General features: G+C 46.1%; 1 protein-coding gene across 2 annotated transcripts in view; it reads right to left on the reverse strand.

The window, feature by feature from the left end:
• Positions 1-13,236, reverse strand: part of CAPN5 (calpain 5) — a 182,932-nt gene that overhangs the window by 124,008 nt on the left and 45,688 nt on the right. Inside the window, exons 1-2 of one of the 2 annotated variants that reach the window (XM_040339991.1) lie at positions 11,532-11,842; positions 8,303-8,489 (exon numbers count right to left, since the gene is read on the reverse strand). In XM_040339991.1, coding sequence (XP_040195925.1) covers positions 8,303-8,467 — 165 coding nt within the window. In that variant the 5' untranslated portion in view covers positions 8,468-8,489; positions 11,532-11,842. Of the gene's footprint in view, positions 1-8,302; positions 8,490-11,531; positions 11,843-13,236 lie in introns of those variants that run through there. The other variant, XM_040339990.1, reaches the window with a different exon arrangement.

The following is a 13,236-nucleotide window of genomic DNA, read 5'->3' on the forward strand; positions in this document are numbered from 1 at the left end:
AGTCGTTGTAAGAAATGCTAAAGGTGCGGTTGGATTGATCGGAAGAGAACCAGTGAAGAGTAGAGTCAGTCACAGACACCAAAGGCGCTGAGTTTTTTGAGGAGGGGGTTGACCAGAGCCGATTTGTGACATCAGCCAAAAGTGGACTTTAGAGCGCGGCCTTTGGGTCACAGAAACGCGAAGGTAAGTGTACCCACTAGAGAAGCACGGCCATACTGCTCTTACTAAAAAAAAATTTACAGGAGAAAAGTTTTGATACTATACTTTCCTTATCAGGTAGAGGTGACCTCTTCCTTCTGCTGATGAAGTTCTGGGGAATGGTGAGCGCCTTAAACCCAAAAGACGTGGCAGCAAGATCTGGTGTATTCTTCATTTTCAAAAAATTCTGAAAAAGGAAGACGTTACCTTCACCTAGGCATTGCAGGAAAAATGTTAAAGGGGTGTTCCAGCCTTTTTTTAAGTTTATTAAAAGTCAGCAGCTACAAAAAAAGTGTAGCTGCTGGCTTTTAATAAACAGACACTTACCTGCTCCACGGCTCCAGCGACGTGCCGGCCGGGGCTCCGCTCCTCGCCCCCCCTTGCTGGCCGGCGTCTTCATTCTTAGTGTGGGCACCCGGCAGTGACAGCTTTCGGCTTCACGGCCGGGCACCCACTGTGCATGCGCGAGCGGCGCCGTCCGATTGGACAGGCGCTCGCCTACAGGGAGGGGCTGCAATAAGGCGATTAAGCTAATCGCCTTACCAGCCCCTCGGCAGAAGGAGGAAGTGGGACAGGAAGTCCCCTTCTCCTGAAGCCCCCACTCCCCCCCCCAAAAAATTACATGCCAAATGTGGCATGTAAGGGGGCGAGGAGAGGGTTAAGCGGAAGTTCCATTTTTAGGTGGAACTCCGCTTTAAAATTCTAACTTTTTCCCCTTGCAGGTAGTTAAAAAAAAACAAACAAAAAAAAAAACCTTTATGCTGCATTTCAACAGGTGGGGGGGGGGGGGTTACCTTTAAAGAGCAGAAGATGCATTTGATTTGGTTTGGCACAGATGTTATATCATTTAATTAATTGGCGAGCCAGTCAGTCCTGACAACACAAAAATAAAAAAACTTCTCTGGAATTGGCCCATATACAGAACACAGCAATCCATCCATAAGCAGAGATTTATAAATAGTGGAATTAGTCAGTGACAAGGCGAGGGGTGACCTGTCCCATCATTATACAGCACTGGGCCGGTTCCTCGTGTCATCCTTACATCTGGCATCAGAAGCAGCCATTAGTATTCTGCACCCGAGGCCAGGCCGGGCCGCTCTTGCTGAAGCCGTACGCGCCATTCTGGAGGAGAAGCCAAAATAAATTTTCATTCTCCCATTAGCGATGCTGAAGGGGCAGAACTGAAACATGATACAGATGGCTGCTGTCATTAGCAAGAGAGGTGCTGCCAAGATTGTACCATGAACCCGATCTCACTAACAATGCCGGTAAAGAACTCGCAGCCAGATTTCCCAGTATTGCTCCAGTTTAAAAAAAGAATGTGATCCAGAGAGGAAAGGAACAGTGTAGTACTACAATATTATCGAGGAGGAAGCACAGCCTGCGAGTGTAACAGACTGTTAATACATATTTAGAACCAGCAGTGGCTGGTGCTCCTTTTGGGGGGGTGGCAAACAAACCCAGCGACACCCACCCCATGTTCGGCCGACCCATCAGTCAAACCCCCCCCCCCCCCGGTCTGTCCGTCAGTCAGTATCCCCCACCACTGTCGCTCGGCTGCCACCAGCCCTGCACTTACCCCATCTAGGTCGTGGGCAGCTTCTCCCTGTGTCTCCACCTTGTAGGCCAATACGGTCGCCTCTCCTCACGTCTTAAGACCCGCTTCTCGATTGGCTAGGAGGAGAAGCAGTAAGACAATAGCGAATAGTCATTTTCTATTGTCACACAACTGGGTGGGATCGGGGTGCAGTGCCCTACACGCGGCCGGTTTTCCCGACAGGAAAACTGCAATGGAGCTTTGGCCGGGAATCCCGGCCGTGTGTATGCTCCATCGCAGTCCCATAGGAAAACTGCCAAAAACCGCCGGGCAAAAGATCGCCGGTTTTCCCAGCGAAAAAAAAAAAAAAAAAGAGACCCGTTATAGATTTATACCTGGTCCAATTCTAGGATACATGTTCTATTCTGCCGCTGTGCCAAATTCATGATGATGTGAGCATACATGCATGTATAAGAGATTACACTGCACAGTAAAAATCTCCCTCTCAACAGGAAGCCCTTTATAGCCAAAAGTGACATAAGCAAACGTCATCACATATGGGTGCATCTGATTGGCTCATTCATATGGTCTCTCTCTTGTTGCATCTCTTCCCGGCCACGAGTGGGTTACGGAGTAGGAGTTAATTGACATCTGTTTTTCACATTATATATATATCTTAGTCAAGAAGAATAACACTATCTTGTCACACGAATACTGAAATACACACACACACACACACACACACACATTATAGATATCTCACACGTGCATATATCGCAACATAAAAGAATATGATAAAAAAAAAAAAAAAAAAGAAGAAGAAAAGGAGGAAAGTAATATTTGAGTGGTTAAAAAGAGAAAGATAACAGATATTTTATTTAGCTTCATCACAGAGCTGGTTCTCTTTTTTTGTCAGGCCGTTTTTGGGCAGTTTTCCCATCTGAAAAACTGCAAGGAGCTGGGATTCCCGGCCAAAAGCAAATTTATGAACATGTTTACATGAGCAAATAACATAGCACACTGCAATTGGTACATACATAGGTATTGGTCGTCTCCTATATACACACACTAGACAAGTTTCAGTTTATGTATATATGCAAGCAACATCCTAGCACGTTACAGTTGGCCATAAGACAAAATATTCCTGTGTCATGGGGTCAGTTAAAAATGGCAAAATTTGCATGGTAAGGTCGAAGTGAAAAATTAACCGTATATTGGCGACATGGCTGCATCCTACAAAGCTGGACGCGTTTCGTGGATTCACTCCACTTCCTCAGGAGTGGAAGTCAACATATCTAAAGACATGTTACTCACATACAGTATATGCATCAACTGGACCTGGTCTATGGTGTGTGTATGTAAAAATAGGAGATGACCAATACCTACGTATGTAACAACTACAATGTGCCATGTTATTTGCTCATGTAAATAAAAAGGTTAATACATTTTTTACCTAGTTGGCTGTCACTTGCCTCATTCAAAGCCCCAAATCCCCCCCAATTTATTTTCAGATATTGGACTTCTGGTCCAATGAGCAGCCAGGTGTCCCAGGTAGCTATGGAGTCAATGTTCCCTCTATGGCAGAGTGGCAAATGTGTGTAAAGCAGAGGTCTCAAACTGGCGGCCCTCCAGCTGTTAAGAAACTACAAGTCCCATCATGCCTCTGCCTGTGGGAGTCATGCATTTTAACTGTCAGCCTTGCAATGCCTCATGGGACTTGTAGTTTCGTAACAGTGGAGGGCCTCCAGTTTGAGACCCCTGGTGTAAAGCATAAGAATGGATATACAGAATTACAAATTTTCCTGCAACTGAAACACTTTGCAAAAATGCGGGTGTTGGCCGTCTTCCTGGTAGATCTTTTTAAACTATGAAAACGGACACAGATGCAAAGTAAATCTAATAACGGAGCAAAGATTGTTTTCATACGTGAAAGAGGAAATGTATGTAGTTTTCAGGACTCTGCCTCCCATTCCAGTACAACGCGCTGTATATAGCGGCCAATTACGGAAAATATCGATGAGCTGGAGGGCACAAAGGAATTTCTTGAAGGGAGGATCAAGATTCTTATTCCATGCACTTAGCATTGACATTCAATCCAGACTGTAACACTGGAGACTTTATGCTTTATCAATGTCCTGCTCACAGACAGCCAATGGCGGGGTGACCGGGTCAGCGCTGATCGGACTGCCAGAAAAATTCTGAGATGGAAAATGGCCCGGGAACTCGTCTTGTGAGCAGAGAATCCCAATGCTGGAGTATAAAGGCTGGATCAAGGGAAAGGCGCATTACAGTCTCCTAGTACAGAGCTGCAAAAAAGTGGTCAGTGTTATATAAAGCAAGTGTGCTAGTAAGAACTTATAGATACTGTAATTAGTATATTATATACACACACACACACACATTAATATGCCCACATTACTAACACATTTGCTTTATACAACGCTTCCCAAGTGAATGGATATCCTGTAAAATTGAGACATTGATACAGTATATCTAATAATATCCAGAAAAAGAATAGTGTATCTAAAACCAAACGTTTTGTTTGTGTTTGTTTGGTAATTTTTATTAGAATTGTGAACAGGTAAATGGTTTTTATTACTACTTTGGAGCTACTAATACAAAAAGCTACAAAATATGACAGTTACACTGCAAAGACTTGTTGGTAGGATAATTGGCTCCTGTCTAAATTGGCCCTAGTATGCATTAATGCGAGTTAGGGACTTTCGATTGTAAGCTCCTTAAAAGCGGAGTTTCACCCAAAATTGGAACTTTCGCTTATCCCACTCCTCACCCCCTTACATGCCACATTTGGCATGTAATTTTTTTTGGGGGGGGGCTTTAGGAGGAGTGGGACTTCCTGTCCCACTTCCTCCTTCCGCCGAGAGGCTGGTTAGGTGATTAAGTTTAATCGCCTACAGCAGCCCCTCCCTGTAGGCGATCGCCTAGGACACATCACAGGTCCTGGCGGTTTGGCAAGCCCAGATCGCAGGTTGTCAACGTGCCATACCACAGCATCAGTGTTGTGAATGAAGCCGTGGTAGGGGAAGAAAGTGGCTGCGGAGCAGAGCCCCATAAGCCGATGCTTCCTCCACAGCGCCGGCTTTTGCCACAGGCGGAGTCTATGGCAAAGTGCAGCTAACCTGCAGGATAGACACAGGTGCACTACAATGCACCCGCAGTGTGGGTAAACCGCAGCACATCAGTGTGAAAGCAGTCTTAGGCCCTTTTCATCAGCCTGACCTTCACTTCACCTCTATAGAGCTACAGATGTCTGTTTACGCCCACCTACCTCCAACCCAAAAAAACAGAAGGGAATTTGTCCCCTTCCATCTGGGTGGATCGGAGAGCCTATTGAGTAGCCGTGACCTGTCATCTGCCCGCTCTGCTCATAATGGCCAGCGATTGGTCACCAAGTTGCTTAAGTGGCCCTTGCTCTTCAAAAGGTTGGGCACCCCTGTCCTAGGCGATCTCCTGTCCAATCAGATGGCGCAGTGCATGCGCAGTGGGTGCCTGGCCGTGACAGATTTCAACTGTGGGTGAAATGAAGAAGCCGGGGAGTGGGGGAGAGGAGCGGAGCCCCGGCCGGTGCATCGCTGGAACGCTGGAGCAGGTAAGTGTATGTTTATTAAAAGCCAGCAGCTACAATTTTTGTAGCTGCTGACTTTTAATAAACATAAAAATTGGCTGGAACACCCCTTTAAGGCCCCTTTCACACTGAGGCGTATTTCAGGCGTTTTAGCGCTAAAAATAACGCATAAATAACGCCTGAAATACTCCTGCCCCAGCATTCCCCCGAGGGCTTTCACACTGAGGCGATGCTCTGGCGGGAGAAAAAAAAATCTCCTGCAAGCAGCATCTTTGGAACGGTGAGAGGAGCGGTGTGTATACCGCTCCTTCCCATTGAAAACAACGGGATAACACGGCAATATCACCGGCAATGCGCCTCTGCAGAGGCACATTGCCTGCGGTATTAACCCTTTTCCGGCTGGGGTTAATACCACACCGCTAGCGGCCGAATACCGCCGCAATTCCACGGCAATTCTGACGGTATAGCGCAGCTAAAAATAGCAGCGATATACCGCCACCGCACATACTGCCCCAGTGTGAAAGGGGCCTATGGGTAGGGACTGAAGTGAATGTACAATATATATGTAAAGTGCTGGGTAAATTGTTGGCGCTATACAAGTACCTGTAATAAATAAAATACTAGAAAAAGGAAATAGATATTCTATATTAAATCGGAGTTCCGCTGCAAAAAAAAAAAAATAATGTAAAGTCAGCAGCTACAAATACAATTACTGCATTTGCTGACTTTTGAAATATACACTTACCTGTCCAGGGCGCCTGCAATGTCCTCATCCCAAAGCCGACCCGTCTCTCAGCTCTTGGGGCGAGTCGCGCTACACATTCTGACTGATCCCTGCTGTCTTCCGGGACCTGTGCATCTCCCAGAAGACAGCAGGGTGGGGGGGGGGGGCATGGAGAAGGGGCCAGACATGGCATAGATAACCGCGGAATCTGCAGAGATCTTTCGCCTGAAAGGTGCCAAATGATGTGACACCGGAGGGGCGGGAGGGGGAGGAACCGGATAATTGGAAGTTCAATTTTTGAGTGGAACTCTGCTTTAATTAGAATATTTTATTTAGCATTTCTCCTGTTCTGTTGATTTATACTATACCCTGTATGGTTTCATTCTAAATTTTCAATAAACATTTGAGAAGAAAAAAAAAAAAAAGATTATGAATATAATTCCCAAAAATATATACACATACACTCATGTATACAATTTTTTTTAGTATATTTATATACTGTATATACAGCTTATTTTATATTTTTTCTTTTAAACCGGCTTTACAGGTTTGCAATGCAGTAACACACAGGCAATTAATGTCTAGGGGGGCGCCATTAGTTCTGAATGCGACCCCAATGCAATAAGGCAATGAACCTCCTTCGCAGCGCATCGCCATGCATGGTAACAGACTGCTATGAATTGTAGGGCTCTGCATCAGGAACAAAGGATCAGGTCTGGTTTTCAGTGCACTAGGGCGTGTTGGCCTTAACACAACACACATGCAATAACACACTGCAAAGGGGCAGCTTGTGTTTTAATTAAGTCGCCTGGGGGAAATGATCTTACAGCAAGACGGATCACAATTTGGCATGGAAACAGTTAACTGGGCAACAGATTGCGCAAGTAATTGCTAATGGGTTGCATTAGCCAAATCTATTGAGTATATTATTGTCCTATCCAGGGAAGTGTGTGTTCATTAGGTCACAATGCTTAATGAGGGCTGTGGGTTGCAGCAGAAAGTGTGACGATACAGGTTAGAAAAGGAAGAAGAAAATGAAGTAAAATCATTTTTCCTAACAAATTCATTCAAGGCTATGCTGCAAAAATGAATGCATCCCAATGAAAGTCTTAAAGCAGTTTTCCAAGCTGAAATGTTTTTTTTTTTTTTTTTTAAAGTCAGCAGCTACAAACAGTGTAGCTGCTGACTTTTAATAAGGACACTTACCTGTCCAGGGAGGCCGCGATGTCGGCTCCCCGAGGTCCATCGGATCTGGTGCCGATGCCGCCATTCCAACTGGCAGGAAAACTGGCAGTGGAGCCATGGCGGTTTCACTGCCAGTTTCCTACTGCACATGCACGAGTCGGGCGGCGCTTTGAGAATGGCCAGCTTGTCTTCTGGGACACACACAGGTCCCAGAAGACAACCGGGGTGCTCGCCTCAGAAGAGGACGTGAGGACATGGATCGGAAGTACACTCGATACTTCCAAAAAGGTGGGGAAAAAAATGAATTTCCAAAAACAAGATGTTGAGGAGGTCTTTAGTTTAAGACCACCTCTCAAAAATGGGTGGACACTATACAAATTTGTTCGTTTTTTTCCTTTTGATTTACCAAAAACATATTAGGCCAAACCTGAATACACTTTCAATCTGCATGCAATAGGCGGGCCCCTGCACTACATAGTCAAAGGTAAATCTAAAGGAAATCAAACAAAAAGTTGTATAGTGTGCATCAAGCTTTAGGAGCAAAGGTACATTTTAGGGCCCTTTCACACGGGGCGGATCAGTAATGATCCGCCTCCGTGTGTCCATACAGCTCAGCGGGGATCCTCCGTAAAATCCCTGCTGAGCCGTCGGCTGACAGGGCGGTCCCCCCCGCACACTGTGCAGGGACCGCCCTGTCTTTTCTCCGCTCTCCCCTATGGGGGGATCGGATGAACATGAATCGTATGTCCATGTTCACCCGATCCGCCAGACGGAAGAAAAATAGGATTTTCTTCCGTCCGAAAAATCTGAGCTTTGGGGAGGCGGGTGATTACGGGTGTCAGCGGATGGTGATCCGCTGACACCCGCAATCACATAGGGACCCATGTGCCTGAACCCTCGCAGTCTCCATTCATCTACAAATTAGCCCAATTACAGGCAAATAACATCGATGGAGACAACAGTATCTTTTTTTTTTTCCTCTTACACTTCTGGTTTTGTATTGATCCCAATAGTTTGGAAAAATCCAAAGTCCAATGGCCACCTATCTGTATGAGGTTTTGTCTTGGCTTACCTTGGGGCGTTTCCACTGCACTCCTTGGACCCGCTGGGTCTTCCAGAACAGGGAGTCATTGTTGGGTGGAAATAGAGGGTCCTCGAAGAGAACTTTATTCTTTTGGCACTCTTTCTTCAAGGTGTAATACTGCTGGTTCATGAAGGGCTTCACCGAAGAGAACATTCTTCACCAGAACAAATATCACCTGGACACATCAGAACAGAGCCATTTAGAGTTAAAGTAACATACATTATTCTAAATACAATGAAACAAAAACCTGCAATTAGGAGTGATCAGTTATTGACAATTTAAGAATATCTAAACCCAAGAACGAAAAATTAATACAGTATATTGCAGCTTAGATGTGCGGTGGTACTAGTTTTAAATTTTTCATTTTTAACACACACACACATACATATATATATATATATATATAAAAAGACGAGACACATTCTCCAATGCAATAGTTTACTGGTTATTCTTCACGACAATTTTTTGTGTAACAATGATACTGTACAGTTACGAGCATACCATGCTCTTCATCAGGCGTTGTTCAACAATATACCAAAGACATCATATCTTTATACCAACACCACAGGGTGTAACCTCACAGGTGTATCCTGTAATCCATACACACACACACACACTTTATATATATATATATATAAAAAAAAAATCGCGGTTGGTATATTTGGGGGAGTCTGCCCCGGGTGTCACACTGTGGGGAGCTGTTGGTGGCGTCGCTATGGGGGTGCGCTCAGCACCCGGGTCAAAATGACACCCACCAGAGGTGACAACACCATCCCGAGGGCGGCGAGACCTCTGGCTGCTTCCTTTGGCAGTTTTCTTTTGGCTAGAATACCCCTGGCTTTAGCCTGGTCTGCCTTTTCCTACACGCTCCTCCCACTACTGCTGTTCTTCCGAGTCAAGCCTATCACTATTCTACGCCTGGGTGGCGCGGCTGCCGCTGTGTCCTCCAGAGTCCGGACCTCCCTAGCTGCCGCCTGGGTGTACCCAAGGCTGAGCCAGCCACCCGCCCTGGGTGGGGTAGGGGGTTGTGGATAGCGACGGCAGTGTCCTCCACCGCCTGAGGTAAGCTTGTTGGTAAAGGGATGGGGGGTGTGGATTGGCATTTTGGCATTGTGTCTGCCACCCAGTTACTTTAGCCACCCTGAGCTGGTTTGAGGAGATGGAGGGGTGTTTGTGTCTGCCACCCATAGCTGGTCTGCATTGATGGGCACCGATTGGCACTGGTCAGCCTGCACAGATTGGCCTGCGCTTTTGAACCGATGAATTTGTGCAATAAATACTCTTGAAAACATTACAAATCTTTGTGGCCGTTTTTACATTTCAAGGATGAGGGGGATGCCAGATATAGGTTCCGCCCAGGGTGTCAAATGCTCTAGGTACAAAAAGGGAGCTGCGGTGGCTCAACGCGATTGGCACTGCGCTGACAAGCCATTCACCTCTGCAGCTAGGGGTTCGGATCCCGGCCTCGGCTACATGTGAATTGAGTTTGGTGGTCTCAGCCCGGCTCCCGGTGAGTGTACTATGCGAGGTAAGCCTGCGCTTAGTACGCCCACCTCCCTCCCACAAAAACCACCACACTTACACGCACTCGAAATTGGGTTAACATGCACGCACTTTGACCACGCGGTCTCTAAAAAAGAGAGGCGAAGGACTAACGGGGCTGGTTGAGCGGGCTAGATCCTCTCACTCCCTTATAGGGAGTCCCTCTGCCCCGTTGGGCTTCAAAGCGAAGCAGGTAGGGCGGACTGTGTGGGAGGACCCCCTCACACACCCGCCATTGCCACCCGGGGCATGGAGAAAGGTGGCAGATTGCCTCTGGGGGAGGCCTGCCTACTCCCAACTCCTGCAGTCCGGCTCCTCTCTCGAGTACACGCACAAAATACACTTAAAAAAAAAGAAAAAAAAATGCTCTAGGTACGCCCCTGGGTATTGGGGTGATTGTATTCATACAGCAGATACTTTTCCAAATTAGTTATGCCAGACCACTTTTATTAATAAAACAAAAAAGAGAAGAAGTTCACACATCAGCTGCCCATGCAGGGGTTTCCACCATCAACAGTCAACTAAAAATGCCGGGCAACCTCGCTCCCTGGTCACCGCTGAGCTCCTGGTGCACTTGGCTCTCTCTGCCTTAAGTCACAGCACCATGCTGCGTGGCCCACTCCTGGGCTTCTGGATAGGGGTTCTCCAGACACCCTGACAGGAGCAGACCTGACTCCTGGAATAAGACCTCTTGTCCCCTGACTCTGGCTGGGGCCCCTCTGACCCCTGCTATCTCCTGACTCTGGCTGGGGCCCCTCTGACCCCTGCTATCTCCTGACTCTGGCTGGGGCCCCTCTGACCCCTGCCATCTCCTGACTCGGGCTGGGGCCCCTCTGATCCCTGCCATCTCCTGACTCGGGCTGGGACCCCTCTGACCCCTGCCATCTCCTGACTCGGGCTGGGACCCCTCTGACCCCTGCCATCTCCTGACTCTGGCTGGGGCCCCTCTGACCCCTGCTATCTCCTGACTCTGGCTGGGGCCCCTCTGACCCCTGCTATCTCCTGACTCTGGCTGGGGCCCCTCTGACCCCTGCTATCTCCTGACTCTGGCTGGGGCCCCTCTGACCCCTGCGGTCTCCAATATGGGAGCCCTGATCTATCCTCAGACTTAAGTATATAATGACCCTGCACACCTGTGTATTCAGACTGAGCGAGTGAGAAACTGAAGTCAATCGCCTCAAGGCGCTTGGAATCCATTTCCTAATATATTTTGCCTCCAGAATAGATGGGTAGACTGCAGGCACTGGGTATAATCCAAAAGATTGAAAGTTCCATCCCAACTAATACACTTTGGAACCTTCAGGCCACAAGATTCCAGAATCTGGAGAAAACCAAAAACACTGCTTTCTCTGCTCAGAAATAATAGTCTGGAACATTGCAATAACCCTTAAAAATCCTGGGTCCTTTTCTCTTATAATAAAGTGGCAAGGTCTTGCTCGGTCACAATATAATATAAAAAGGAAAATGTTTAAAAAAAAAAAAAAAGGTCAATATCTAGAAAATCATGTATAAAAAAAAAAAAAAAAAAAAGAAAAAAGAAAAGGAAGGCTTGCATTTCAAACTGCTCACACGTGAAAAAACAAACAAAAACAAAAAACACTGAATCAAATCGTAATTATGCTTTTGTATATAAACCGATTAGATTCAAATCAATATAGAAAACCTGAAAGGTTACCTTAAAATATCACAGGTGATAGCTTGAAAGAATTCAGAATTTGGTTGACGAAGCTCTCAGCTGTTTTTCGCACTATGTAAGGATCACTTTCATTTACAATTCGGAAACTTGTTTTTCAAGTCAGTTCAGAGCAAAGGACTCTGGGTAACAATACGTTCCAGTTTACCAACAGTCAGTATCATCTACTTGCCAAAAAAACCCCACAGTAAAAGCTGTAAAACAACGATATGACTCAGACAAGTGTAAGGAAATCTGTTAATGGGCAACAGACAACCTGCCAAATAAGTGCAAGCTGCTTGAGAAATTTCCTCATCGGGGGAATACTCCAAATAACAACGTTCAGCGACGCCTGCTAACTATTGTGCAATATTTTATAGACATTCTTAATTTGATAATATAAGACAGGTGAATCATGAGGAACTTTAATGATAGCTTTCCCTGCAGATCAACTAACCCAGTTCTTAGAAAGAAGTAACGCCTAGTTGGTTCCCACCATTAAGCCCCGGACCAATATGCAGCTAAAGGCCCAGGCCAGGTTTTGCGATTCGGCACTGCGTCGCTTTAACAGACAATTGAGCGGTCGTGCGACGTGGCTCCCACACAAAATTGGCGTCCTTTTTTCCCCACAAATAGAGCTTTCTTTTGGTGGTATTTGATGACCTCTGCGTTTTTTTTTTGCGCTATAAACAAAAATAGAGCGAAAATTTTGAAAAAAATGCAATATTTTTTACATTTTGCTACAATAAATATCCCCCAAAAACATATATAAATTATTTTTTTTCCCTCAGTTTAGGCCGTATTCTTCTACCTATTTTTGGTAAAAAAAAAATTGCAATAATCGTTTATCGGTTGGTTTGCGCAAAATTTATAGCGTTTACAAAATAGGGGATAGTTTTATTGCATTTTTATAAAAAAAATTTTTTACTACTAATGGCGGCGATCAGCGTTTTTTTTCGTGACTGCGACATTATGGCGGACTCTTCGGACAATTTTGACACATTTTTGGGACCATTGTCATTTTCACAGCAAAAAATGCATTTAAATTGCATTGTTTATTGTGAAAATGACAGTTGCAGTTTGGGAGTTAACCACAGGGGGCGCTGAAGGAGTTATGTTTCACCTAGTGTGTGTTTACAACTGTAGGGGGGTGTGGCTGTAGGACTGACGTCATCGATCGAGTCTCCCTATAAAAAGGGATCACACGATCGATGCAGCCGCCACAGTGAAGCACGGGGAAGCCGTGTTTACATACGGCACTCCCCGTTCTTCAGCTCCGGGGAGCGATCGCGAGGCGGTGGCTAGAAACGAATAGCCGCCCCCTCATCCCGGATCGCTCCCACGGAAGAACCGACCACCGCATGTACTGGGGGGGGGGTCCCGATCGGACCCCCGACCCGCGGAAAGGCAGGGACGTACCTGTACGCCCATATGCCTGTACGTGCCATTCTGTGGACGTACATATACATGCAGCGGTCATTAAGTGGTTAAAACGGTTTACCAAGTAATTTTTCCTTAGGGAAGTTTAGGGACTTATACCCTCTCAAGTTTTTAATGCTGAACAAGTGGGGTTCAAATTATCAACAAGCCAATCAAATTACAACCGGGCACAGATGCTCCAGTAGGGCTACATGCCACAAAAAAACCCTCCTATCGTTTTCAGCCAAGGAAGCTGCCATCTTGGCCTCTGTTTAATCTACAACTGCCA

Source organism: Rana temporaria, chromosome 2 (genome assembly GCF_905171775.1).
Source record: "Rana temporaria chromosome 2, aRanTem1.1, whole genome shotgun sequence".
In the NCBI taxonomy this organism is placed as follows: domain Eukaryota; kingdom Metazoa; phylum Chordata; class Amphibia; order Anura; family Ranidae; genus Rana; species Rana temporaria.